The sequence below is a fragment of the Equus quagga genome, chromosome 5 (assembly GCF_021613505.1).
Source record: "Equus quagga isolate Etosha38 chromosome 5, UCLA_HA_Equagga_1.0, whole genome shotgun sequence".
NCBI lineage: Eukaryota > Metazoa > Chordata > Mammalia > Perissodactyla > Equidae > Equus > Equus quagga.
The window spans coordinates 44552612-44579808 of NC_060271.1; the positions used below are offsets into that span (position 1 = coordinate 44552612).

At 55.6% G+C, this 27197-nt stretch overlaps 1 protein-coding gene across 3 annotated transcripts in view; it reads right to left on the bottom strand.

Annotated features, from left to right (window-relative positions):
- KCNAB2 (potassium voltage-gated channel subfamily A regulatory beta subunit 2) overlaps positions 1-27197 on the bottom strand; it is an 88829-nt gene that overhangs the window by 14378 nt on the left and 47254 nt on the right. For all 3 annotated transcript variants that reach the window (XM_046663471.1, XM_046663472.1, XM_046663470.1), the window contains 5 exons: positions 11033-11076; positions 10159-10196; positions 5011-5090; positions 2303-2347; positions 27-71 (listed from right to left, as the gene is read on the bottom strand). In XM_046663471.1, coding sequence (XP_046519427.1) covers positions 27-71; positions 2303-2347; positions 5011-5090; positions 10159-10196; positions 11033-11076 — 252 coding nt within the window. The remainder of the gene's footprint in view (positions 1-26; positions 72-2302; positions 2348-5010; positions 5091-10158; positions 10197-11032; positions 11077-27197) is intronic.

Sequence of the window (27197 nt, forward strand, 5' to 3'; positions counted from 1 at the left end):
CCAGAAGCATGGCCCACAGCACCTACTTTCCTCCCCAGAAGATCTTGGTGGTGATGACGAGGCTGGACCGTCTGTAAAAGAAGAGAAGGAGAGGAGCTGCTGGGCATGGCCCTGGGGGTCCCCCCCATGTTCAGCTCTTGCACAGGGGTCCTAATACCCTTCTCATCTGGGAGCACGGGGCGTGAAATGGGATGCTTCTCTATCATCAGACTCAGTTTGCAGTGTGCTGAGCCCAGGGTCCTGGGGGTCCCCATCAAGCCAAGAGGCAATCGTAGGATGCAGGTAACTAACCACGTGGATGCCACTAACCAACCATGCAGGTGCCACTAACCATGCAGGTGCAACTAACTAACTGTGTAACTGTAGGTTGGGCCATGGGGACCAGGTGGAGATGGAGTCTAGGGTGACCAGTGCCCGGAGCCCAGAGGTGGAGGGGCGCTCAGTACAGGGAATACACAGGAGAGGGGTACGTGGGAGGGGTGACGGGGCTTAGGGCATGGGAAGGCCACCCACCCAGTGGACTTTGTCAGGGGCGGAAGCGGGCAGAGGGAGCAGTGAAAGCAGACTCTGAGGAGGTCAAGTACAGGGGCTGGCCAGCGGGCAGAGGGGCTCTGGTGAGGATGGAAGGAGGCAAGGGGGCCAAGCAGTCTGGCTTTCCCTTGCAGGCCCTGTTTCAGAAAAGCTGTGTGAGGGATGGCCTTGGCGGGGAGGCTGAGGGGCCCACGGAGGGCGGGAAGGTGGGGGCGGGGCAGGACCCGGGTACGAGGGGCACGAAGCAGCAGGTACAGTGATGTTGACGGGAATCTGGCCTGGGGCAGTGGAGAGCCCCAGGGGAGGGGAATGGATTCAGGTCTACTGCTTTAAATCCACAGGAGGCAAATGCTGACACCTGAGACTCTGTCCTGGAGGGACACGCAGGGATGATGATGGCCCCTCCTGGCCACATTTGACCTTGACCCTTCCCAAGGGAAGGGGTGACAATGCCCCCCGTGGCTGTGCTTCCCTCCCACCTGGGGGTGGGGGTGGGGGAGGGCTGCGCCTCCGAGCCAGAAGCAGGTGGTAGATGACCTAGCGTGTGTCTCTCTCCGTGTGTGTTCGCCGAGGACATAATCAGGGGACTTGCTAATATGTGTGATTTCCTTTAATTACGGAGTGAGGAAGAATTTATTTTGGGATGAATTAGAGCCAAGAAGAAGCAGCTTTGGTGGGGCGAGAGGAGGGGTGTCAGTCGCCAGTGGGGGGGTGGGGACTGGGGGAGATTCTGAGTGGCACTCACGGGGGAGGGGAGGGGGAGACCCAGCTTTATAACCACTTCTGACCTTTCTGAAAATGAAGACACTCGGGCCACAAGGGGCTCAAAGTGCAGGCAGGCGCTCAGCCTGGCCTGTCCCGAGGAGGGTGGGAACTCTGCCTGACGAGGGACATCAGGCTCCTGACCTGCCTCCCAGGGGGCCAGCCTGAAGGGACACAGTGGGGTATGTGGGAAGACTGCAGTCAGAGCTGCCCCTTCCCAGGTGGGAGTGACGTCCAGTCCTGCACCAGGCAGGTGTTTTACACACTCGACCCTCAGGACAGCCCTGCCAGGGAGGTCAGACTGTGGTCCCTTCCCAGGTGGGGACACCAAGCTCCAGAGAGGTGAGACACTGGCCAGGTTCTGTGGACCGGGCAGCGTGGGTGTGATCCCAACACCTCTCCTCTGTGGCCGCCGTACCTGGGCCATCAGGAAGTTCTCACGTTCACCTCTTTTTGGCCTAACCCAAGTCAGCTTTGCAAGCTGGGACCCAGGCCCTCAGAATCCCACTCAGAGAGGAGCTGGGGCAGAGGCTGGGGCAGAGTTTTAGGGGACTGGGCCTCTACTCGACTTTCCTCTCCAGCAGAGTCGCCTCCTGTCTTAGAGCACTGAATGTGGCACCCCACTTGGCGACTCCACGAAAGCGTCCTCACCTCACCACAGCCCAGTGCCGGGCTCCACAAGGGGCGGCCACCCATAGTGTGAGCACTCACTCCCTGGAGGGAGCATGGGCTGCCTCCATTCTGAGACATTCTCCCCTTTCCAGCGAGAAAAATTCTGGGACTTCCTAGACCTTAGAAAGACTGGAAGGCTGCACAAGGGCCGAGGAGGCCAACCCTGGGCCCTCCATGGTAAACAGGAGGGAAGAGTAATGGGACCCGAGCCCACGCTCGCCCCAGGCAGCCTGCCCACCCCACCCAGGACTCCAGAGCACAACTGCCTCTCACGGAGCCCTCTGCCAGGCTCTTCCCCGTGTGCGCCCCAGGAGTGGACCACAGAGAGAGCAATTACCTCCATCCCTTCTTCTTGATGATGTTTCCTAACACGACTTCAGCCCTGCAAGAGACCGAGACATGGGATTTCATTACAGTGTAACAGAAACATCAACCACAGTGACAGTTGGCCACTTGGTCCCTCTGTGAAAATGCCATTGGGGCCAGAGAGCCAGGCTGTTGACCCCCACCTTGGCTCGGGCAGCTCACTCCAGAGAGGAGAGAGTCTGGGGGCGGCTGTGTTATTTCTCCGTGAAGGTGGCTTCTGTCCTCTGCAGGCGCTCATCGGAGCAGCAGTGGCTCCAGCACTTGCAGAGAAGGAGGGAGGGAGCCAATGTCCTGCTTGGCAAGGCCAACAGCATCCCGCTTCCCTGGGCTGCTGGAAATCCACCAGGGAAAACGCCTGGCAACGTTACGTTGGTGAAGTTTCCAGACAAGTATGTTTTTTAAAAGGTAAATTATTCATCAAGTACATCCTCTGTTTTCAGAGACAATCAACATGTACTCAGGGCCAGGGGCTGAATTTCCAGCAGAGTCTGTGCGTGCGTACATGTGTGTGGGTGCGTGTGACTCTCTCTTGTTCCTTGCTATTGAACAATAGAGAGACAGATGCCATGCTGACCGCTGTCTGTTCTGTTTGGCGTCACTCCGGGCCCTGCACCAAACTCCGGCCAGCCGGGGTCACGAGTGGGGCTGTTCCAGCCTCGCTTGGCACAGCAGAACTGGATTAACTTTTAAGAACTTTCTGCTTATAGCAAAATGTTTCTGAGCAAAAACAACAGACGGAGAACGAGCCATACCCGGCGCTACATTCCGATGATAAAAGCGCCTGAGTAATCCACTCAGAAATAATGGGCTCTAATTTGCAAGCTGTTTAGCATGCATTCTGAATGCTCCTCATTTGTGGTCAAGATGCAGAGAAATTCACTCAGCCCTGGGCCTCTTTCTCTTATTTCTTGGTCCCTCATTTGTGGGACAAAGGATCAGGAAAGGAGGAAGAGAGAAAAGCCAGCAGTGGCCCTGGGGCTGCAGGAGCTGTAGACAGATAACCAAGGCCTGTTGCTTGTGGCCCTGAATTCTCGTGGCTATGAATTTGGTAGGGCTGGCACGTGTCCAGAGGGGCACAGGAATTCTGCGGCTCTCTGGGAAGCGCCCAAATTGGTGTCAGCATGAGAAGCAGGGCGCCTTAGTGAACTTCGTGCTTGGCACTCTGGGCAGTGAGAGGGATAGTGCCTGGCTTACCACCCACTGGAGCTGCCTGGCAGCCCTTGTCCAAGGCAGCCCCTCCCTGCCTGTCCCTTGATACAAGGTGCCCGGCTTCCCGTGACAGCGGCTGCTGGCACCGAGGCATTGATGGGGGTGAGTAGGCAGGCTCAGCTCTAGGCCGGATGGGGAAGAAGCCGCAGAGGCTGGCGGAGGAGCGGAGGGATGGATGAAGGCAGTGGGCTCTAGGGGGTAACAGCAACCCCTGGGAAGCTGCTCCCCAAGTCCTCGGCTTTTGGCAAGTGGTTTCCGAGAGGCCCTGAGCCTGCTCAAGTCCCAGTGTGCTTGCCCCGCATGCCAGCCCTTGGTGTCCAGTTAATAAGGGGGAAGGGAAAACAGTGACACAGAGAGTGTGGCTGCTGTGAAATACAGCGTGCCAGGCCTGTACACAGGAGGCGGGCCATCTGGCACTGGAGGAAGATGCACGGAGCTGGCTCCTGCAGCCCTCGCGGGCAGCAGGACCCAGGCAGGCTGGGGCCAGGGAGCGGCTGGGGCACTCGGGACAGGGGATGCCTGTGGGCTTGGCTTTTCCACCTCTGACCCTTTGGCTTAGTTCATCTGTCTGGAAAGAACTGCACTTTGATGGGAAGCTGCTGCCAGTTTGGGGAGGTTGGGAGGGCGCTGTGGCATTAGGAGGGGCAGAGGGCTGCTGATGGGGGCTGGAGGAGATTTGGGGGTCCCAGTGGAGGCCCCTGGGGCTGTCAGCTCCTCAGACCCTGGGTTGGGCCTTGAGCAAAGGCCCAGCTGGGTTCCCAGATTCTCTGGATCCCATCACAGGCCGCAGGTAATAACCCGGAGCCGGAGCCATGGGAGGCAGGTGTGGGTCCCGGGGCCATGGTGCTCAGCAGGCCAGGCTGTAGCCGCCCAGCCCATGGGAACTTGGCTCGCCCCAGGCAGGAGGGGGCCAGAGGGAGGACGAACAGAGAGCCAACAAATGACTTCACTAACAAAAGCTGACTTTTGGAAACCCGATGCAGGAGGGTGGATGATTTGATTACAGCCAGTCTTTAAAACTGAAGCCAGCAGCCTTGGCTGAAGAGGGCTTTTACAGAATTGAGTAGGAAAGTTCACTGCCAAGATGGGAAGTGCTTCCTACAGCGTTGGCTGCCAGGACCCGCTCTGCCCGGCTCTGAGAGGCCCTGCCTTCCCTGCAGCCCTAATTGCACCATTAAGACGTGAAAATGTCAGGCATGTGGGGCTGGCTGCAGGTCACAGGCACGGCAGGAAGGGCCCAGACGACAGCTTAATCACAGCTCTCGCCCAGCACAGCATCTTTGGCACCTGAGGGACAATGGTCATCTCGCTGCTTGGACACACAGGGAGTTTAGCAAGGGACCAGTGTCCAAGAAGAGTGGGCAGTGTGTGAACCCTCTTGTGAACGAGAGCCTGGGAGTAGCAGGATCTCTGGCTCTTCCCAGGGACGCTGCGGCCTGCACCACTTTTCCCAAGCGAAAAGACACGTACTTGCCCGCCGCGTAGACTTCTGCGGTATCGAAGAGGTTGATGCCATTGTCATAGGCCAAGGTCATTAGCTGCTCTGCCATCTGAAATGAGAAAAGCAGGCCTGCTGGAAGGCTGCACTGTCGCGGGACAGGCACGGGGGCAGCTCTCGGTGACGGACTCGTAGAGAAGAAAGAGGATGACGTGAATGAAGAAACAGCCTACAGATTGTGAATTTCTTGTGAGCAGGGATCCCATCTGCTGGGTCATCACGGGGCTTAGCACCTGTACTGGGTTGCACAGTGTCCCCTCAAATTCATGTCCACCCGGAACCACAGAACGTGACATTATTTGGAATGGGGTCTTTGCAGATGTAATTAGTTTAGATGAGGTCAGACTACCTTAGGATGGGCCCTAAATCCAATATAAGTGGTGTCCTTACAAGAATGGACACAGACACACACAGGGAAGACCTGTGTGAAGACGGAGGCAGAGAGTGGGGGACGTGTCTACAACCCAAGGAGTGCCGAGGATTGCCAGCAGCCAGCAGAGCTGGGAGAGGGGATGGAACGGAGTCTCTTTCAGGGCCTTGAAGGGAGCGTGGGCCTGCCGACTCCTGGATTTTGGATTTCTGGCCTCTGGAACTGGGAGAGAATAAACTTTTGTTGTTTAAAGTCACTCAGCTGGGGAGACTTTGTTATGGCAGTCCTGGGAAACAAACACAGCCTGCGACAGGAGCGTGATAGGTATTGGCAGAATAAATACTGTTTTAAAGCTACAGCTAGACCGCGTCCTGTGACGCGGTACCTCATGGAATACGAATCCTTCCCAGCAACGCCCGAGGATGACGTTGCTATTGTTTGCAGATGGAGAAACCGCATCTTCAGTTAGTACTCTGGCCTTGGCCCTTTCCCCTTGCCTTGCAGGCAGGGGTTGATGACTGGTGACCACCTGGTAGTGGGGGCGAGGACCAAGGAGCTGGGGAAGCCCTGCCTGCAATTGACAGTCCCCTCCAAGATGTAGTAGAGAAGGCACCCCCGAACTCTGCTAGCCTCTGGACAGTGCAGGTGTCCCTTTGAGCGTCACAGACGCAAACTCCCCCACCCCCCACTTCTCAAAGCTCGGCTCAGAGCACCAAGCCTCCCTCCCCAGCCAGCGGAGGGTGGGTGAACAAGACCTAACAACCCTCAAAAGCTGCAGGACAGAAAGCCAGGTGCAGCTCCCCGGAGCTTCTCCCCACACCAAACTCAGAAGCCTCACCGGCCAGGCAGGTACAAAGAGTGAGGCTGGCGGCCAGTGGGCATCAATGGGTGGAGGGGGCTCGGTCGCTGTCTGTGGGAAGGTGGCCAAGTGCATCCAGAGCCCTTGATCTTTCAAGAGAAGCCAGAAATCCAGGATATTCAGGGGGGGCGGGGGCGGTGGCTAAAATCTGATTTTCAGATGTTGGCAACAAACCTCAAAGATTTCAGCTACTGAGCAGGCCAAAGCTGACCCCGTTAGTTAGCTGCTGTCATCTGAGTCAGAAAGCCCAGGTGAGGGAGGGCCGTTGGTGGAGTTTTCTGGATCCATCCGCAGGGCTGATGGCTCCTCTCCTCCCTCCTGTAGCTCAAGGGTAACAAGGCATCAGGTGCATCTGTGCCCTGCTCCGAGCCGCCTCCTCCTCCTCCCAGGCATCTCTCTCTGTCTCAGGGCTCCTCTCTTCATCTCCGGTGCCCCCGGCACACGAGGCCCCTCTGCAGTTTGTCCTTGCCTTCAGCCTCACTTTTCCTGGATGTGTCCCACCACACCGTCTGAGCTCTGCCCAGGAGAATGCCTGGTGGGGTTGGACAGACGGTTTCGGGGCGCAGGCTGCCTCCTGGGGAGGGTTCTGAGCCAAGGCGACGCAGGCCCAGGGCTTTTATTTCCACATTTCAGACACACACGTATTTCCTCATAGCCCCGCCTTTCCTGCATGCAGGGCAGCGCACTACGGGTATCCTGCGCTGTGCTCTTCACTCCCAACACATCCTGGACATCAACCCACATCGGTTCACGGAGAGCTCCTTCATTCGTTGTCTTTTTTTTCTTTTTTAATTTACTTTAAAAAAATTTAAAAATTGTGGCAAAATATACACAACATAAATTTACCATTTTAACCGTATTTAAGTGTACAATTCAGTGGCATTAAGTACATTCACATTGTTGTGCAACCATCATCACCATCCATCTCCAGAACTTTCTCATTATCCCCAACTGAACTCTGTTCCCATTAAACACTAACTCTCCAACCCCTTTGCTCTCCCAGGCCCTGGCAACCTCCATTCTACTTTCTCTCTCTCTATTTTTCTTTTGAGGAAGATCAGCCCTGAGCTAACATCTGCCAATCCTCCTCTTTTTGCTGAGGAAGACTAGCCCTGAGCTAACATCCGTGCCCATTTTCCTCTACTTTATACGCGGGACGCCTACCACAGCATGGCTTGATGTGCGGTGCCATGTCTGCGCCCAGGATCCGAACCAGTGAAACCGTGGGCCACTGAAGCCGGGCGTGCGAACTTAGCCACTTGGCTACCGGGCCATGGGGCCAGCCCCCTTAGCCACTATTCTTATTAAATGTTCTTGCCCAAGCTGCTCTGAACACATGCTCTGAGGGGTTGTTTTCTCCTGAGCAGCCGTGTGAGGTCACAGAAAGGGCACTGAACTGGAGCTTGGAAACCTGACTCTGACGAGGGCAGCTCCGACGCTTGGCCACGGGATCGGGGGTCTACGAACACCGTCTGTCGGCTGGCTCCACTCTGACGGCCATGGAGGCCTCCCTGCCTGGGCCGGCGGCCCCGAAGATATTTGTAGACAGTTGCTGCAACCCCATAGGACAGGGGACGGCAAACCTTCCCTGTAAAGGGCCAGAGTAAATATTTTAGGATTTGTGGGCCAGATGGTCTCTGTGGCAGTTACTCAACTCCGCCCTTGGAGCATGAAAGCAGCCACAGACAGTAGGTAAATGAATGGGCGTGGCTGCCTGCCAATAAAACTTGATTGACAAAAACAGGATTCATAGAGACAGAGTAGATTAGAAGTTACCAGTGGCTGAGGAGTTCTTGCTTAATGGGTACAGAGTTTCTGTTCAGGGTGATGAAAAATTTTGGAAATACACAGTGGTGATAGCCGCATAGCAAAAGTAATGTACTTAATGCCATTGAACCGTACACTTAAAAATGCTTAACATGGTAATTTTATGTTATGCATATTTTAACCACAATAAAAAATGTTAGAAATGGCAAATTTTATGTTTCCAATATTTAATAAAAAATAAAAAGAGAAAAAAATAGGCCAGGGGCCAGATTCGGCCCATGGCCATCATTTGCTGACATTTTTAGACTCCTGCCACGGAACGTCCCTTGCTACAGTAAATCCACCAGTGTCTTGATTCTGTATCTCCCTGGCTTCTGAGCAAGTGTCTTGCACACAAGAGGTGACTTTAAAAACAGGACTCTGCTTCTGGATTCCTGGGCAAGTCAAGCATCTTCCTTCACATGAGCTTAGCAAGGAACATGGTGTCCCAGACGGGCACCCATCTGGAATGCCGGGTGGGCCCACGGCCTCCCTGGGTTTGGGCAGAACACATGTTCCTCTTGCAGCCCAGGATGGTCCTTGTGGCTGTCTGCCCCGCTGGCTCAGACGAGCAGGCAGCCAGCTAAAGAATAAAACCCAGGCATTCTTCATCTGAACCATGGTGAAATGGGCCCTGCATACTTGACGTATTGATTTTTTTGGACACTAACTGTAGAATTTAATACGAAAATTCTGCTTGCTCCTTCACTCAGTCATTTTCGCCTGCCAGGATCTTTTGGAACCCCGAATCTGTCATCTATTGTATCCGCTGTCCTCCCAGCTTTGTGTCATCTGGAAACGACTTCCAATATCTTCATCCGTGTCACTGTCCCTGATGGAGACACGGCAGAGGCCAGAGCCAGCAGGGCTGCCACCAGATTATTAATCAATAACTCTTTGGGTGTGATGGATCTGTTGGTGAAAAAGTCACCTAATTGGATGGGCCACTTCTCTATATCTTTCCCACGAGGACATCACATGCAGTATAGCTAACGCCAATGGAAGTGAAGTCACAGTCTTCTGGAGAATTCTCCCATCTACTTAGTAACAAGCTTGAAAGGGAAACGAGGAGAGTCCAACACAACTTATTCAGGGTGAACCAGGTACCCTGGGGCTCTATTCTAAGTGCTCAGAACCAATCTGGTGGCCACAGGTAAAACAATTAAAAATTCTTGACTTCACCCTGAGATAGCCCAGACACAGAACCTCAAAGCAAGGGCAAAGAGTTCTATTATTTGCTGCTGTCATAAAAAGAAAAAGGAACAAAGACACAAATGGAATGCATTTGGAGTTTGATGGAAACAAAGCTTTTTCCTTAGAAACTAACTGAGCAATCACAGCTGACAAGGTCTCAAATGAACTCACTCATTAATTTTTAAACGCAACCTTCCCAACAGTAAGTAGGACAGATGTGAAGACAGCTTCTTGAGCTGATATCCAGGGCTCTCTGTGCAATGCCACTATTCTCATTTCTAAGATGTCCACTCACTGTCCAGCAGTGCACACCAGCCTGGGAATGCATTGTCCCCTCTAGGACAGACCCAGAGATGCTGGGCGCGCTGCATCCCCGTTGTGAAGAGAGAAGACCCAGCAAGTCCACTGGACTGCCGGGCACATGGTTAATGACAGCTATGGGCGGTGTGCAGTGAGGAGCTGGTAAAATGTAAATCTACTCAGGCTTCAGCCTGCAGCAAAATCCACAGAATCTGCATTCTGAATGATCTCAACAGATACTTATTCAAATTTCAAATTCAGGTGGGCATACCCTGTAGGAGCAGCTGAGATCTGCATCCGGCTGTATGATTTGGAAAATGCGAGGTCCCTGAATTTTCCTGGCTAACCGCAGATGAGGAATCCGAGTCTCCGGGACTTTAGGGGACTTGCTGAAGCCCCAAGGCGCCCAGCTGCTAAGTGTGGACGCCACTGCCATGGTGCATCCTTTCCGCCTTCCCTCAGGGCGCGAGAAGCAGGAAGAGGGAAGCCACGGTGGCCGGCGTGAGCACAGGCTCACTCGTGCATTCAGTGGACTTTACCATGTGGGCAGCCCTGGCTGGGCCTGGGAGAGCCGAGGGAGCCCCATCTTACCTCATCGGTGATCTGGCCTCCGAAGGTCACCCATGTTCCTGAAAGAAGACACACAGGCTCAAGTCAGAGAACCTCCCCAAGGAGCCCAATTCTCCCCCTGGGGCGGTGGGACCTCAGGCTGTAGGGCCCAGGGGGCAGCCACAGGCCGCCATGCCGCTCTGCTCTGCGGTGAGCATGTCCTCGGCATGTGTCAACACCTGGCGTTCAGTGCAAGTCTCCCCCTCCTGGGGCCACCAAACTGAGGGGACAGTAAGTGTCCAGAGCAGGCAGCTGGCTGCAGGCCTTCAAAGTGCTCGCTGGGGCTCAAGCTGATGCGGCCCCTCTTCCAAGGACATGCCGCAGGGAGAGGGATGAGGGACATCTCCCTGAAGATGGGCGAGGTCTGACAGCCACGTCCTCACTCTCCCCGGGCCCTGTGTGTGTGTGTGTGTGTGTGTGTGTGTCAGGGGGAAGTAGCGTGTGCACCATGGAGGCGAAGGGACAGCATGATCTGGGAACGGAGCTCACGTCTTGGGAAAAAGGAAGATGGATAAAATCTGACAGCCTTTCAGGAGGGTCTCTGCTGCATAAGGAAAGGGGCTTCCTCCCGCCACCCCCCGGGGTCAGGGTGCTTTTCTGATTTTCTGGTGTGGGGCAGGGGGCTGTTTGCACAAAGGCCCTTGGTTCTTGCCTCCCCTCCCCTGCTAAGTCTGTATCTCTGTCCTTCTCCAAGACCCCAGGCACTGTGGTCACCATGGCAACCAAGCCCTGTTCCCCCCCGTCCTGGCTCAAGGTGCAGCCCCCTCTCAGAAGAGGTTCCCTTCAGCCCTCGCCCAGTCCTCCTGCAGCCCCTGCTTCCTCGGGTGGCGCTGGACCAAGGGGCCGCCACACTCACCGAGCCCCAGGCAGGAGACCCGCAGGCCTGACTTGCCCAGGTTCCTGAAAAACAAATACGGTGTGAGTTCTCAGTGGCCAGGGTGGGACCTGCCAGACAGGCTCAGGCTCCCCCTCCACCATTCCTCATCCCAGCCTCCTGAACCTCCCCCCCACCCAATGCATCTTTTGAGGCTCTGAAGGCAAGGGGGACCTTTGGAGAGAGGCCTGCTGCTCGCCTCACCAGGAGTAAAGGGCCAACTGCCCCCTCCCCCCCCCCCCCCCACACACAGCAGGGCACGGTCATGCTGCTGGGACAGGCCACGCTGGAGACCACGTGCACCTGGAGAGCCACCCCAGAGAGAGAATGAGGGAATGGACGCCGTGTTGTTTTATGGGCTGTAACGAGATTGATTCAGGCCTTGTGGTCCTGGCCACAGGGCATCCTCTCCTAAGAAGCTTCTCTTTCCTTTTCTTCAGAGTTTCATGTTTGGGATTCTGTGTATCTTTACTCCCTCTCTCTGAGGAGCAGAGCAGAAGCTAGTCCCACGTCTCCTGGGCCACGTGGGCCTCGGATCTGTCGTTCTGTGGTAGGAATGTGGGGGGACTAGAGCTCCATCATAGGGTGCCGGTTCCTGTGCTAGGCCGAGCCCCAGCCTCTGTTGTGAGCCTCAGCCAGGGCCGCTCGGGAGGGCGAGATCCAGACGCCCTGGCAGCACACGTTCTGATCAGGCCCAGCAGCCACAGCTGCACGGGCTGCCCAGGGCTCCATCAAGGGCCCACTGAGGTACCCGCTGGATGGGGCGCACCCCAGGGTCCACATGGACAGGCTGCAGGCCATCATTGACGTTCTGCGGAGGAGATGGAGCGTGGCAGCGCCTTACTGAGGACTGAGATGCCTGTCAGGCTAGGAGCCTGCGGGACAGCAGCAGGCCAGGTGGTCCTCCAGCATCCTGTCACCGAGCCCCCGACAGTTCTCTGGGGCAGGCGCCTTCCTTTTCTCAACATTCGCATTTTATGGAAGAGCACACCAAACCTACCCAGGCGCTGGGGAGCTGGGATCCACCCAGGCAGTGGGCTCTGAGAGCACGTTCCGCACCACAGTGGCACGCCCCCGCCCCCCACCCCATTTATAGGTGACACAGGATGTGATCTGCCCGGATGGTGAAGATGACATGTGGCAGGGTGAGTGTCCCAGCTGAAGCTGGGGCCCTGACTCATCTGGGTTCTGACTCCCCTTCCCTCCTGGGATCCTGGTCGACGGATCTGGGGACCAGCCCGGGGTGCTGCTCTGGGGACCAGCCGGCGGTGCGACAGCCTTCTATGTCATGGGAAGTCAGAAAGCTTCAAGAGACGCAGAGGATAAACTCCAGCCTCCTTCCCAAAGGGCTCCCTGAATTTCCCTGGTGCTCCCCCACTTCTAACTTCAGTGACTGCCACGTCTTCAGTTTCTCTACCTACCTGGCCCCCTGGGAAGGCAGCCTGACCCATTCCTCTCTGAGCCTCTGCAGCCTCGGTTTCCCTGGTGATAAGATCTCTGGACCCTGCCCACATCACAGGCGGTCTTTGGTGGGGCGAGTGGATAGAATAAACTTGTAAGCAGTTTGACAACAGTTTAGTGTGTCCAATTTAAGGTAGTTCTAAACTGCCCAGCTTTCTTCTCAAATTTCCAGTGAACGCCCGTCCAGCTGCTGCCCACTGTTCTCACAGGCAGTGCCGGCTTCTCCCCTAAGTGAGGAGAGGACAGCAGCTGGCTTCTCTTTAGGGCAGAAGCTCTGAAGCCAGAGCTCAAGTCCTGGTTTGATCTCCCTGACTGTACGCCGGGCGTGTCGTGGAACCATCTGCCTGATGCCCGTGTGCCCATCTGCAGAGCGGGCTCGTGACGCTGCCTGTCTCATGGGGGTCTCTGTGAGGATGAAATGAGATAACACACATGCCTGGAGCACAGGGTCACGGGACACTGACTCTGCCAGTGTCTTGTTTCCAAGACACACAGCACAGAACTTTTTCCTCATATGAAAAACGACGACGGATAAATCGAGGAGGCTTTAATATGACCATGTCAAAAAGGGAACAGAGGTTTGCCCTTGATTTTTTGCCTACGAATCAGTGAAGTAATCTGACAATGCCCTCAGCATTGCTTGTATGTTCCAACCTGGAGCAGCTTGGGTCTGGGACTGCTAGAAAGAAAAGCGTGACCAGATCGCCTCCGGACGCGGCCTCAGGCCCGGTCTATTTAGTAGGTTACGTTATTTTCCCACCCTAGCTAGAAAGCACCTGGGATGAGAAATCAGAACAGTGCATATAAGCAGTCTGGGAACAAAGCAAAAGACTGAAGGTTCTCATCAGTGTTCTTACTGTGTCGGGCTCACAGACCCCCTTGAGAAACTGGTAAAGGCCCTGGATCCCTTCCCTGGATGTGTGCACAGACATAAAAACCTTCACAACCTCATTTGCAATGTCTGGGCGTTTGCAGAGCCTCAGGCCCCCTGGGTGCCCAGTCTGGATGAATCCAGGTGCCGGGAGGGGGCTGACCCCTGCATCTGTACCACCACCCACTGCGGGACTGTGGGAGCGGTTTCCTGGCCAGGCTCTGTGGAAGGACAGGTTTTAGGTAGGTCCTCCTGAAACTTCCCTTTTATCAGCATGGAGCCAAATGCCAGGACATGCTGTGTGTTCAGGGGGACAAGCAGCTTTAGCAACAGACACAGGACACAGAACACCAGGCTGAGGCCACTTGTGTCTGCGGCTGAAGAGGGGCCACCCCTTGCCCACCAGAAGGGGCTCGGAGCCTCCTCCAGTGCCAGGGCAGGGAGCCGGCGCGTCTGGCTCTCCAGCTGCTTCTCCACCCACCGCCCACAGGATAATTTAACAAAACTAGGACACCGTGCGATGCTGCAATCATCCCGCTCAAGTTGTTTCCTCGTTAAAATGATGGTATTAGTTCTGCCATCCGCTGCCAGGCCTCGGGAGAAGGAATGAGAAGGGACAGGACATCTCCGGGCTAACAGCTTTATAAATACGGCTGCTCAGTGGGGGTGGCAACAACAAATTATAGCCTCGTCTGGACAGGGGCTGGGGACACGCTCGAAACTTTCAAGACGCGAAAATCGTTTCCTAACAGATTTTTCTCCCCTAATTAAAACTTGACATGATGATAAAAGAGTTGGCTAAATCTCTAAACCCAAATAACGTTAGCCTTCATTAATTTCCCTCATGTGTCTCCTGTGGTCTCAAAAAATGCTAACGAGGACTCATGGATTTCACCTTTGCCGGAGGAAAGCACTGACGCCCATCGTACAGCCAGCGGCGGCTCTGCCCCCTAAACTCTGCACCTCACACCCCGGGCAGTCACAGATCGTTTAAAAACCAGCAGTTCAGGGTCTTTGACTTCAGCCATCTGGGCAGAGGACAAAAATTTGATCAGGGGACGGAAAGCAACATGGCCTTGATGAGCTGGTTTGATGAATAAGAGGCCAGGCTGTTTTCCGGTCAGCTGTCGCACTGGGGGGGATTATTTGTCCACAGGTCTGCCCCGCTCCCAGACTCCAGGCTCCCTTAGGTCAAGCTGGGCTTCTGGGTCTTCTTCTTCAGAGGCAGCCTGCAGTGCAGGCTCCCAGGGGTGTTCGTTAGTGTAAGAAGCCCAGGCCCTGGGACCAGCCCCTTGTGACTGACTGCCGGCCCTTCCCCTTACTCCCAGGACTTGGGGTCCCCTTCCCTGCACTGAGCACCTCTTAGGCTCTGTGGTGAGAACATGACTTTGGTTCCCTTAACCCCAGCGATGACGGGTATGGCTGGAGGCCTCCTCCTGGCCCTGGAGCACGCCATGGTGGAGGGCCAGCTTCCTAAGGAAGCGGTCAGAGTTGGGGGCGGATCCCATCAGGCTCCATACAGCACCACCTCCACCCTGGTTGCGGCCCTGGGACAGTCATTATGGAGCAAGCCCATGAGGCAGGTACCCTGTGGGGCAGGTGCCCCGTGGGGCAGGTTCTGTGAGGCAGGAGGTGGACGTGCTCAGCAAGGGCACCCAATGGTTTAGATTCTGGCTCCCATTTTAGCCCCTATGAAACTACACATCTTGCCGGAGTATGACCCCACCTCCCCCCCAACACTGCCAAGAAAAGCTGGCCTCGAGGCACTGCTGTGTGTAAGGCTGGACAGGACCCAGTTGGGAAGCACTGGGGCTGGGATCTGAACCCAGGTCCTCAGACTGCAAAGCCCCAGCCCAGTGAGCACCTCCCTTCACTGCCCATCTCGCCCTCCCTGCCTCCAGCATGGGCCACACACGTGCCCACACATGTACACACACAGACGCATACGTGCACACACACAGGCATACGCACTCACAATGCACACGTGGTGATCTTGAGCACTCCGGCTCTTGAAGATCCACTCCTCCACGGATCTTAGGATCTTAGGAGGGGAGTCACGTTGGCAGCCACACTTTCCATGTACCTGGGGGCTTTATATTTTTAGAAACAGTCTCACTTGTATTAACTCCTTTGATGATCCTAGGATTGACTTAAAAGTTGCAGTGGATAATTGGTATCTAAACTAAAAAATACATAATCTGTTTACGCGTAGCTTTTGATCCCCACGTAACAAAACCTACTAGAGCTTCTAGAAGAGAGAATTCCATTCTGGATTGTCCTCACTGAGTTGAGAGGATGGGAACAAAAACCTTTTACTGCAGAGGTTCACTACAGAACATCAAACATCGCCCGAGGATCCAGGGCAGGAGGGAATGCAGGCGTAGATGCAGAAGGACTCGGAGGTGGTCCAGAATTCCCCTTGATGAGGCACGGGACTTACGATGTAGTTGTTTCCCATGAGGTCCAACTCTCGGGGATGGTTTTGGGGAGGTTAAGCTATACGTCTCAGTTGTTAGGATTGATTCTCTCAATACTTTTTGAGTTGGCAGCAAACCAGATAGAAACCCAGACACTCTCCTCGAATACAACTAGAATTGTCTGTGGGTTTTTCTGAGGCTGGTGGCCTGTGGGACTGTTTGAGTCACTGAAAGCAGAGTTGCACCTGGCTCCTGTTTTGGAAACACTTTCCTGTGAAACCTGGGAACCAGAGACTGACTTAGCTTTTGCAGTTTATGCAGATCACTTGTGGTAAGGACTCCCCTTTCCCCAGGAACACCATTCTCAAAGTGCTAAGGGCTCTGGGTGCAGAGACTCACGGGGAGTAAGAAATGCCAGCCCCCCGGCAGGGTGCCCCACAAACCTGCCCCCAGGGGCCCTTTGCACAAAGCCAGGGCCCTCCTTTTCCTCCTGGGTACAACCACGGAGCATCTGAGCAAAGCCCTGCGTGGGGCACGGGGGGATGCAAGGAATGGCAGGAGGGTCCTTGACCCTGACACTGGCGCTTTGCACCATCTCTACGTACAAGTCACGGTGAGGGACCCCAGAGCCAGGTGGGGGACTGAGCGCGAGCAGAGGGACACACGACAGCCTGGGCTGAGTCATGAGCAGGAAATGCCAGATGCTGCTCTGTGCCCTGCGGAGCGTTAATTCTGCCCGTAGAGGAACCCAGGCCTGGGGTCTGGCTCAGGTCACGGAGGGAAGAATCCCATCCCATGGTTCACCCGATAGCCCCTGACTACACAAAATGAGCGTTTGTCATGATGGCCTGGCTGCAAAGACGTCAGACTACCCACGGGACAAACGGGGCCCTGTGTGCCCAGTGGGAGGGCAGGGAGGCCGGGGGCCTGTGGCCCGTGCCCTGAGGGTCCCAGGAAGAGGAAACATCGCACAGTCCGACATGGGGGGGCTTGGCCATTACAACCTCCCCCCATGCCGTGAAGGGAAACAAACAAGCAGAAGGAAGGCAAAGGGGCCCTCATGCACCATCTCCCCGCCATCAGGAGGAAACCTGGGGCTGCCCCAAGCTTGTTTTATTTCTCAGTCTGCCTACCCAGTGCTGGGAAGAGCCCCTCCCGGCCTCTCAGCACGCCGCTGCCCAAGGCTGGCAAGGGATTTGCAGATTTGATCCGCTCTCCCAGATGGGATGCTGGGAGGGCCCCCGCCCCACCCCGCGGCCCTGTGCCCGTACCTATACTTCATCCCCGGCTGCTTCACGCAGGCGTCGCCGGCGCTGGGGAGACTCTGCACGGACAGCTGTCCCAGGCTCCGGGCCACCATGGCCACAGCACGGAAGCGGCTGCGGGTGCCCAGGCTGGGACTGCTGGCTGCCGGCCGGCCCAGCCGCTCCTCGGGGCCCCGGCCCTTGAGGCCATGCTCTGAGCACACGAAGGACACCTGCATGCCGAGGCCGGGCGCTCAGCTCCTGGCCACGTCCCCTCTCCTTGTGGGCTCTGAAGTCATCTGTCCCCTGGAAGCCCTTCTCTGCCTGGGACAAGACTTTATCCCAGAAGGCAAAGGAGCTCCGAGGTGTCCCTTCAAGAGCCAGGATGTCCCAAGGCAACGATGTAGAGGAAGCCTGCGCAGTCTCCGAGGGCAGAGAATCAAATTTCCAGAAACGTGTTAGAAAAGACCTTATCAGAGAGAACCTGGAAGCCGAGTAGTGCGGGTGCCATTTTCTCCCCCCTCTCACATTTTTCTTGTCTCTGCAGGTCCTTCTTTTGCCCCCACCCTGGTCTGGCTCTGGCTGCTTGAGCCTCCAGCCCAGCAGTGTCCGGCAGGGCTGGGCTTCGAGTTACTCCTGACAGATGAGCGACATCACCGTCCTCTGACGGGAGAAGGGAGGGCGCCTTCCGGGGCGCGGCCTGGGGGCCCCAAGCAGGCTGCTGTGACTGTTCTCCTAGGGGGGGCGGCCTGGGGTCGCGGGGAGCAGCTGCTTCTCCAGGCTTCCTCGAGCCTCTCAGAGGGAGCTTTGTATCCAGCTCCTGGCTCTGCACACCATGGGCTGTTGGGGCTCCCACCAAGTCAATTAGGTGACCGGTGAGAGGCACAGGAGGCATCTGGGGATTAATTGTTAATGAAGCGGGATGCACCAGCTGCCTGCCCTGGTCGATCCCCGGGAGGCCGGCACTGGCTGCTCCAGGCTGACAGCCGCTCGGCCAGGACCGGGTGGATGGCTGAGCTTGTGGGCAGCTGGCTCCGAGAGAGGCAATGCAGCTCTGGCCAGCTCTATCTGCTCGTGGTTCTTGCCCAGGAAAGGGAGAAGCCAAATCACCAGGAATGTGGAGGAGGAAACACCACTCTGTCTAGGTGATAATAACACAGACGACCCAACAAAAGAAACCAGGGGGTCAAGGGACCAGAGACCAGGAAAGTTCCAGCACGTCGCGCAGTGTGTAGCTCAGCCGATGCTTAATAAATACTTCTGGAATAAATGAGTGAGTGAGTGAACGAATGAATGAAGCCCTCCCCCGACAACTCCAGCCTCCTCTCTCTCACTCATGGACTCAAGATGAACTGGGAACAAGGCTGTCCTGGAACAAAGCTCATGGGGTTTCCTGAAACCCAGAGGGATGCCCCGGAGGGCAGGAGGGGCTGGCTTTGCCCTCTGACCCCGAGCATCCCACTCTCGCCCTGTAGGGTGGGCCCTGGCCAAAGCTGCCTTTTGGGTCCTTTCTTCCCTGTGGGAGGGGCTGAGAAAGAGTGCTGGATGGGAGGCCGGTGGTCGAGGGTCTAGCTCAGGCTCTGCTGTGAATTCACTGTGTGATCACAGGTAGGTGTCCTGCCCTCTGTGGGCCTCCACTGACAAAATGAGATTCATGGTCTGAGAAGCCACTTTGTCCCTCCCAGCTCAGCCCCACGGGAACCTTCCACATCTGCTGGCTGCCCACGCTGTGCTCTGACAGCACACAGAGAAGAATCCACTCAGAGACGTTCACGACGGATGGAGGCGGAACCTGCTCTCAGCCCCGGCCCTGCCTTTTTGGCACAGAAGTTAAGAATACAGCCTTGTCCTGGTCCTGGCCTCCCTGCTCCTGAGTGTTCCAGTGTCCAGTGTAGATCATAAACACATGGTCAGATCACGCCTGCTGAGCGCTCATCCCGGGCTGGGTCCCTGGAAGTGCTCACAAACGGTGCCAGCTCCCAGGATCTCTCAGCAGAAAATAATGACTTTCTGGCGGTGGGAGTCAGTATAGGTCCCTGTGTGAGACTCTCCTTCACCGCCCCCCCACCACTGGTAAGTGGACCCCTTTTGTCCTCCCCAAGTGCACAGGCCTGATACGGCAGCAGAAGCCACCCCCTGAATGTGGGATTCGGACCTGGGGACAGAGGATCTGGGAGGGCAGAGCTGGTCCCTTTGCCAAGGGGGCCCTGGGAGGTCACAGACGCCACCTACAAAGGCCAGCGGGGGCCCCTGGGGACCCATAGGCCCAGCTCTGCCTTCCTTTTCCACCTGTCCATATAGGCCGTGGAGCCTGGCTGGCCTGGGTTCCTGCTCTCAGGGCGGCTGGGCCCTCCCTGAGTTCCTTGGGTGGGGGTGATGGGAAGGCGACGGGCAGCCTGCAGGGCTGACCCTACATGCCAGCTGGGCCTCTCTGTGAGCCGAACCCTGGCACTGGAAGAGAAAGAGCCACGGCCTCTGGAAGCCCACGGGCCTGCCAAAGAGGCTGCAGATGGCAGAGGCACTGCCCCCGGCCCTTCCCCAGCACTCATGGAACTCACAGTCTGGGGCACGGCTGCTCAACACCTGACCAGGCTGCTGGGGGAGCTTGTTACAAATGCAGAATCCTGACCTGCTCAGTCAGCAGCTCTGGGGCGGGGCCCTGGAAGCTGTGTTTCTAGCCAGAGCATTGAGTGGTGCTATGCGCCTGGCCTAGCGGATGCAGAAACCCGTACCCCATTCTTCCTTATACACTTCTCTGTGCTCTGGGAAACTCTTGGATCCCACACGGGCTGGCATCTTCCTATTCCTCAGAGTGGCCCTTAACCAGACGGTGGGCCTTAATCAGCACCGAATTAAGTGAGAGCCACAAAGACGTACTCACCACAGTGTGTGAAAGGTCATCTGCCTCGCTGCCCTACCCAGCAATTCTGCTCCTAGGTACGTGCCCAAAGAGCTGGACACACACGGCCATACAAACTCTCGAACACAAATGTCCACAGGAGCATTATCCACGACAGCCACAAGGTGGAAACAACCCAAATGTCTATCAACTGATGAATGAATAGACAAAATGTGGTCCATCCACACAACAGAACTTTATTCAGCCACAGAAAGGGAGTGAAGCACTGACAGATGCCACAACCCGGGGGGGGACCCTGGAAATGCTATGCTCGGTGAAAGAAGCCAGTCACAAAATCATGGAGGAAACCAGTCACATAGTGTATGAGTCCATTTATATGAAACATCGAGAACCGGCAAAACCTTAGAGCCAGAGTGTAGATCAGCGGTTGCCAGGGGCTGGGGGGAGCAGGTATTGGGACGTGACAGCAAATGAGAGTATGGGGTTTCTTTTTGGGGTGATGAAAATTCTAGAATTCATTGTAGTGATTTTTGCACAACTATGAATATACTAAAACCATCGAACTGTATACTTTAAATGGGTATATGGTATGTGAATTATATCTCAAGAAAACTGTTACCAAAAAAAGTTAAGAGCCTCAAAAGGCTCCGGGCCTCACACGTGCTGTTCCCTGTGGGAGTGCCCCTCCCGTTTCGCTGCCTTTGATCTCCTCCTCACCCTCTGACATCAGCTCAGATAGTACATGCGGTGTGAAGCCAGCCCCCCAAGCACCGGTAACTTCTCTCTCCTCCCAGGGTGCCCCGACCACGCTCTCCCCAGAGATACCAGGGGGCCGGGACCCAGCTGCTGGTTCCCTTCGGCAAGAAGCACCCCTCCCAGCCATCAGCGGGAGTCAAGCTTTCCCTCTGCAGGACTCCCGAGGGGCCCTGTGGCGGAACCCCAGCCCCTGCTCCATCCCGTTGTAACGTGTTGTGGGGATGATGGGAATGAACATCCGACCTCAGAACTCTCCCCTCTCCCGGGGAATCCAGGACGAACATGCTGCATCCAGCCCAGGACGGCCAAGCGTGGGGGGCGGGCAGGTGGATTTTTAAAGGACGGCCAGAGGCTGTAACTTTCTATTTGCCCAAAAGAGGAGTCATGACCTGTAATATTCTCAGAAACTCTCAAGAATTAGACAAGAGTGGGGAGCCAAAAGCTTAGAACCTTGATCTGAACTTGCCACAATTACTCGTCACCCCAAGAGAGTCTCTTCTCAAACGTGTTTAGGTGGAGAAGAAGCTGAATCCTAGACCATGTCAGTCGACTTGAAACGGGCTTAGGGCAGACGTACCGAGCGCGGATGGTTGATTTTGATCCACAAAGATTTTTGGGCTCTTTTTTGGCCTCTCTAGTACTTGCTGTCATTAAAATGAAGCAGCTAGCTCCTGCTGTGATTAATCAGAGGCTCAGCCACCCCAATTAAGTGCTCTGCTCTGTGTCCGTGGAACGCCATGAAAAAGAGCTTCCTGGAACAGAAGCTTCCGGTGCAGCCGCCTGGGACCACCCCCCACCACACCTGCCCCAGGAGGGCGAAGAGATGGGAAAGCTGGGACCCAGCCAGACTCTTCCCCCAAGATGGTGACAGGCTCACAGTGGGAGGGGACGGACACTCTCCCTGTACAGAATGAGGCCTGGAGTAGAAGTTTTAAAGGTGGCTTTTAAAAGCATGGACTGCAGCAGCAACTCAAGAGTGAGGACAAGCAGCTGTATGTCTCCTCAGTACTAGCGAGGCCATCTCGACCGTACTGAACGGAGCATGGATTGCACCCAAAGTGTGACTCTCTGCCAAAGGAGGCGGGGCAGCTGCTAAAGATTTGGGGGCTGCCCTGATGGAGCAGTGGGATGGGAGGTCCTTGGCCCCTGAAGTTTCTAAGAGCAAGGGGTGGCAGACTGGTGGCCTTCCTGGAGGAGGTGTCATCTGCTAGGTAAGAGCTGAAGACCCCTCGGGGGCGGAGTGCTGTGGCTGTGGCTTCCTTCAGGAGCCCACACCCCAGCCATGTCCAGTGCTACTCACCCTAAAAGGGGAACATGTCGAATTGGCCTTGAAAAGGCCCTTTCACTTCTTAGTTGCTGTCGCGGACCAAGCGATTGTGCCCAGCCCCGAGTAAGCCCTTCTGCCTTTCCTCTTTTCATTCTAAGAAGCACCTCTGAGGCATAATAATACCAACAACAACGACAGCCACAGTGCACACACTTACATGGCGCTCGCCATGCCAGCCTCTGCACCAAGCGCTGTCTGACCAGCTCACTAAGCTCCCACCACCTTCCAGGTGGACCCTGTGATGGTCCGGTTCACGCTTGGGGAAACTGAGGCACAGAGAGGCCAGTCAGGAAGGCCTCATCTACAGAGGCGGCGGTAGGGCAGGAGGTGCGCAACGGCCGGGCCTCCCCTGCCTTGCGGAGCTCCTGTTCCCAGACCCTCAGATGGAGGGATGAGGGCGGGGGGCAGTCCCGGGGAGCTGCTGGGCACCGTCTGCGGATCCGATTGAGGTGTGCAGACCCCCGCCTTTCCAGGGGGACGAAGGAGAGCCAGCCCTCCAGGGGCCCTGTCCCTGCCCCATGAGAAGAGCCTCTTGGGTCAGGGGCCTGGGGCTCTATGCTGCTGAGATGCGTCCCGATGCCCGTGGCCAGGCCAGCTTGGGAAGCGCTGAGCCCTATCGCGATGGGTTACAGAGCAATCCAGCAGACGTGCGAGGATGCCTGCAGCTCCCCCTGCTCCCCTCAGAGCAGCCTGTGGGGGGTGGGGGGTGGGGGGCTGCTGCTATGTCCCTTCAGGCAGGGAAGCTGGGCTGGAGAGGTCGGGACCTACCGGGCCCCAGCATGGCAGCCGGCTGCCAGCAGAAGCAGTCCTGGCACGAACGCAGGCCACAGGCAGCTGACACCATGGTCCTGGTCAGGCCCTCCAGAGAGACCCTGGAGGTCCTGGAGGAGACTCCGCCCCTGCAGGCTGGCTTCCTCCCAGCCCCTGCTCCTGGCACGGCAGCTCTTCCAGAATGACTGGCTGGTCTCGCCAGCTCCCTCCTTCCTTCCCTTCCCTTTCCTTCCTCCACATCTGCTCGTGTCCACACGGGCGTGAGCTGCATTGCCAAGAGAACTGTGTGCACCTGTGAGATCCCAAGGCTGGTGTTTCTCTCCCACTAGGAGCAAGTGTGGAGTTTAGAGTCACAGCACCAACTTATTTAGTCCTCAGGACACTTCTGTGAGGAAGTGACTAAAGTCTCCACCTTCCAGATGGGGACACTGAGATGTGGAGAAAGCAGGTGTCTTGTCCAAGGTCACACAGGTACCTGCCGGGAGCTGGGATTCCTCCCAAAACACCCACAGAAGTCCCTGCAGGCTCAAGGAGTTGAGTCAGCCCCTTGGGACCTGTTGTGGGTTGAAATGTGCCCCAAAAAGATCTGCTGAAGTCCTAACCCCCAGCACCTGTGATTGTGGCCTTATTTGGAAATAGGGTCTTTGTAGAAGTAATCAAGTTAAGATGAGGTCGTGGCCCTAAATCCAACGACTGTTGTCCTTATCAGGAGAGACAGATCTGGAGACAGACAGATCCACACAGAGGGAAAAGAGCCATGCGGTGACAGAGGCAGAGACCGGAGTGAGGCAGCCACAGGCCATGGAATGCCAGGGATGGCCTGCAGCCACCAGAAGCTGGAAGAGGCAAGGATGGGTCCTCCCCTGGAGCCTTCGGAGGGAGCACAGCCCTGCTGACGCCTGGATTTTGGACTCCAGAACTGTGAGAGAACCGATTTCTGTGGGTTTAAGCCACTGTTCGTGGCCCTTTGTTAGGGCAGCCCCAGGAAACTGATACAGGACCTTTCTCGAGGTGGACCTGTCCCCGCTGAGCCTCCTAGACTGTCCACCCCACTGGCCCTCTCCAGCCTCTGCTCCTGCCCATGGTGTCCTCCTTCCTACCTGTCCTTTAAGACACACCTGGGTTCCCAGCTCTTCCAGGAAGCCTTCCCCCGACTAGCCCAGCTGAAAGTTATCTCCTGTGGATAACCGAGCAACCAGGTAAAGTCTGCTCAGTGAACATGACCACAAATCAAATACCATCTGGCGATCTTCCGGGCTCATGGGAAGAGCCCACGATCTAGAGCCAGAAATCGCAGGCAGGCAGGACTCCCGGCCCTGCCGGGAGCTCATGCCCAGGGCTCCCTGCCCTCCTTGACTGGGCTGCATTAGGGGCTCAGCCGCAGCCTCCAGTCCTGATGTCAGGAAAGCAGCAGGAGGAGACACAGTGTACAGGGGAATGTTCTGGAAAGTGGGTTAAGACGGAGACCACTCAACACCATCCAGCCACACTTTAGAAGCCTGGAATGTTCTAGTGCTGGGAGCAGACAAAGGCCCTGCTCTCAGTGGGGTCCAGAAGGGCAAGGACAAGGCAAGAGAGAGAGTGGGAAGTGTGAGGACGACAACAGGACAGGATCCTGAGCTTGGGAAGAACTCATTAGGTGTTTACTTACACTGGGTGATGGAGAAAGCCTCTTTGAGGACTAAGAGATGAACGACAGGAGGTAGCCAGCCCTGTCCAAATCTGGAGGACGCACCTTCTAGGCAGAGGGCAGAGAGTGTGCTAGGACTCTGAGGACAGAATGAGCTCTGTGGTTGAGACACGGAAGGAAGGAGCATCCTGAGCAGGAGGGACAGGGGGCCAAGCTGAAATCAGAGGCAGCACGGGCCACACGGGGCTTGTGGGGAGTTTGGGTTCCTTCCTGGTGCCATGGGGGAGCAGAGCAGGAACACAGCTGAACCAAGGCTGGGGGTCCAGCTGGCACCGTGTGGGCCCAGGCCATAGCTGCTGCCCTGTCAGGCCACATCTCTGGATTCTCCATCATTACAACCAGGCGGACACACAAAGGGGCAGCTTATACAGAGACTGTGCGGATTTAAAAATTTAGTGCATTTTTTTTGAACAGCAAGAGTCGAGGACAGTTAAAGAAAATGGGAGAAGTTAAACAAGAAAGCTTTTTCCCCAGCTGCAGGCTCAGTTCAGCTGATAAAATGTCTGGCCTGTGGCACGCGTGTCTTCTAGCTCCACCGAGCAGCATCTATCTGGAGGCATTATCTTTTTTATATTACTATATAAGACCAAGTTTAACTGAGTCCCGGTCCAGCTGCTGATGGGGATGTTAACTGCGGAACGGCACTTATCTGGGATCTTTAATAACTGGTGGCGTTGGGTGGGGAGGCCCTGTTCCCAGATAACAAACCCCCCTGAACCCAGCAAGATGAAATCCGCCAGGTAAAGAACGGTCCGAAGGTGCGACCACCTTTGGCCCATCAAATGCTAAAGGCGCCACCAGTGGTTTTCCGGTGTCCTCTACCCCTTGGGAAGCCCGTTTTCCCAGGGTATTTAGGCCCCAGTCGGTTCTGCATGTTTCAGACACCACACAGACCTTTTCCTGGGGTGTCAGGCACATGAGAGATTCGTCCCCATCCCTTCCACCCACCCTGTGCCAGCTGTGTCAGTGTCCTGGGGCTGCTGTAACAAAGTACCACAAACTGGGGGTGCTTAAAAAACAGAAACTGATTTTCTCACAGTCTGGAGGCCAGGAGTCTGAGAGCTGGTGTCAGCAGGGCCACGCTCCCTCTGAAGGCTCTGGGCGGGGGGGTCTCACCTGCCTCTTCCAGCTTCCGGAGACTGTAGGCGGTCCTCGGCTTTTGCCCACATCAGTCCAATCTCTACCTCCACTGTCTCATGGCCTCTCCCTGTGTGTCTCCACGTGGCCTTGTAAGGACACCAGTCACTGGGTTTAGGGCCCAGTGCATTCCAGTATGACCTCGTCTTAACTAATGACATCTGTAATGACCCTATTTCTAAATAAGGTTTCGGGTGGAGATGAAATTCTGGGGTACACAATACACCCCTGTGCACCCTCTATCACAAATCACATCAACGCAGGGAGCCGGGTCTTCCCACGGGGCGGACAAACTCCGGCCGCCCTGCCTCATCCCTGCTGCTCTGCACCTCACTCTGGCCAGGCCACTCAGGCCTTCTCTCCCCAAAAGCACCCGTTTCTCTGGCCCAGAAGGTTCTGTCCCACATCTTCAAATGTCTCCTTTCAGATGGCTCGGGTCTCAGCTGTCCCCGGCCCCCCTTACTCCCTTAGGTGTCCACTTGCTTTCTCTCTGCCTCCCTCCTCGAGGAGTTAACAGGACCCCGTCTGTCTTGTTCATGTGGCATCTGGCACGCCCATCCCCTGGAGCCAAGTAGATCCTCAATAAACACTTGGTGAATTAATGAAAAGTATCAATGACTAGCTAAAAAAGAAAAAAAATGTACAGTCTCATCTCCCTCTTGAGAAATTTCCATCAGAATTAGGAGCTCTTTGGGGCCAAACTAGCTGACCCTTGTCCTTCCCTTTCAGCTGGAGCTTAGATAGAATACAAAGTCTTAAGGATTCTGCCATCTAATGGGCTCACAGCTGAAGTGTTTTGTTCCTTTAAAGACAACCACACGCTCAAACCATCAGCCAAAGGCCCAAACATTCTCCACAGAAGATGTTAAAGCAACAGGCTGGCCTCCACTCTTCTCCAGAGAACAGCCAGATAACCCCTGGGGCCTGCTGGATGGAAGCCAAAGATTTCCAGGTCACCAGATCAAATACAGGACACCTGGTTAAATCTGAACTTCAGGTAAATAACAAATAATGTTTTAGCATAAGTATGTCCCAAAAATAGTGCAGGACATACTTAGACTAAAAAAGTAAATTGATGTTAATTTGAAATTCAAATTCAATTAGGCATCTGTATTTTTATTTTCGGGGAGTGTCCCCTCTGGCCAACTGCCTCTGGCAAGGGCATGTTCCTGGGGAGGCAGGGGAATAAAGCTGCAGATACGCAATTTATAAATGAAAATGCAAGCTCCCAGGCTTTTTGGCCGCTTTCTGAGGCTTTTAGAGGAGAAGGTGGGCGGGCTGGAGCACTGTCCCAGATGCTGATTCCAATGAGGAGCAAGCTAAACAGAATGTCCTTCTGAGGTTCACAGGAAATTTAGCCCCACAAGCCTGTGCCCCGGAGAACACAAGGTCATTTAATCCACAGCCTTCGCCATCACAGTTACAGATGGAGCAGCAGCAACCAATCAGAGGCTACCTGTGGAAAACCACTTCCCAGGAGAACAGCCCAATGTAAGGACGGAAAGGAGGGGAGCACATCTTGGCCCCCAGGACCCAACGGGTTTCTGGTGCCACATGGGTTTGTTAGAGATGATGAATTGAGGTATTTTCGCTAATTCATGTTTAGTTAACTC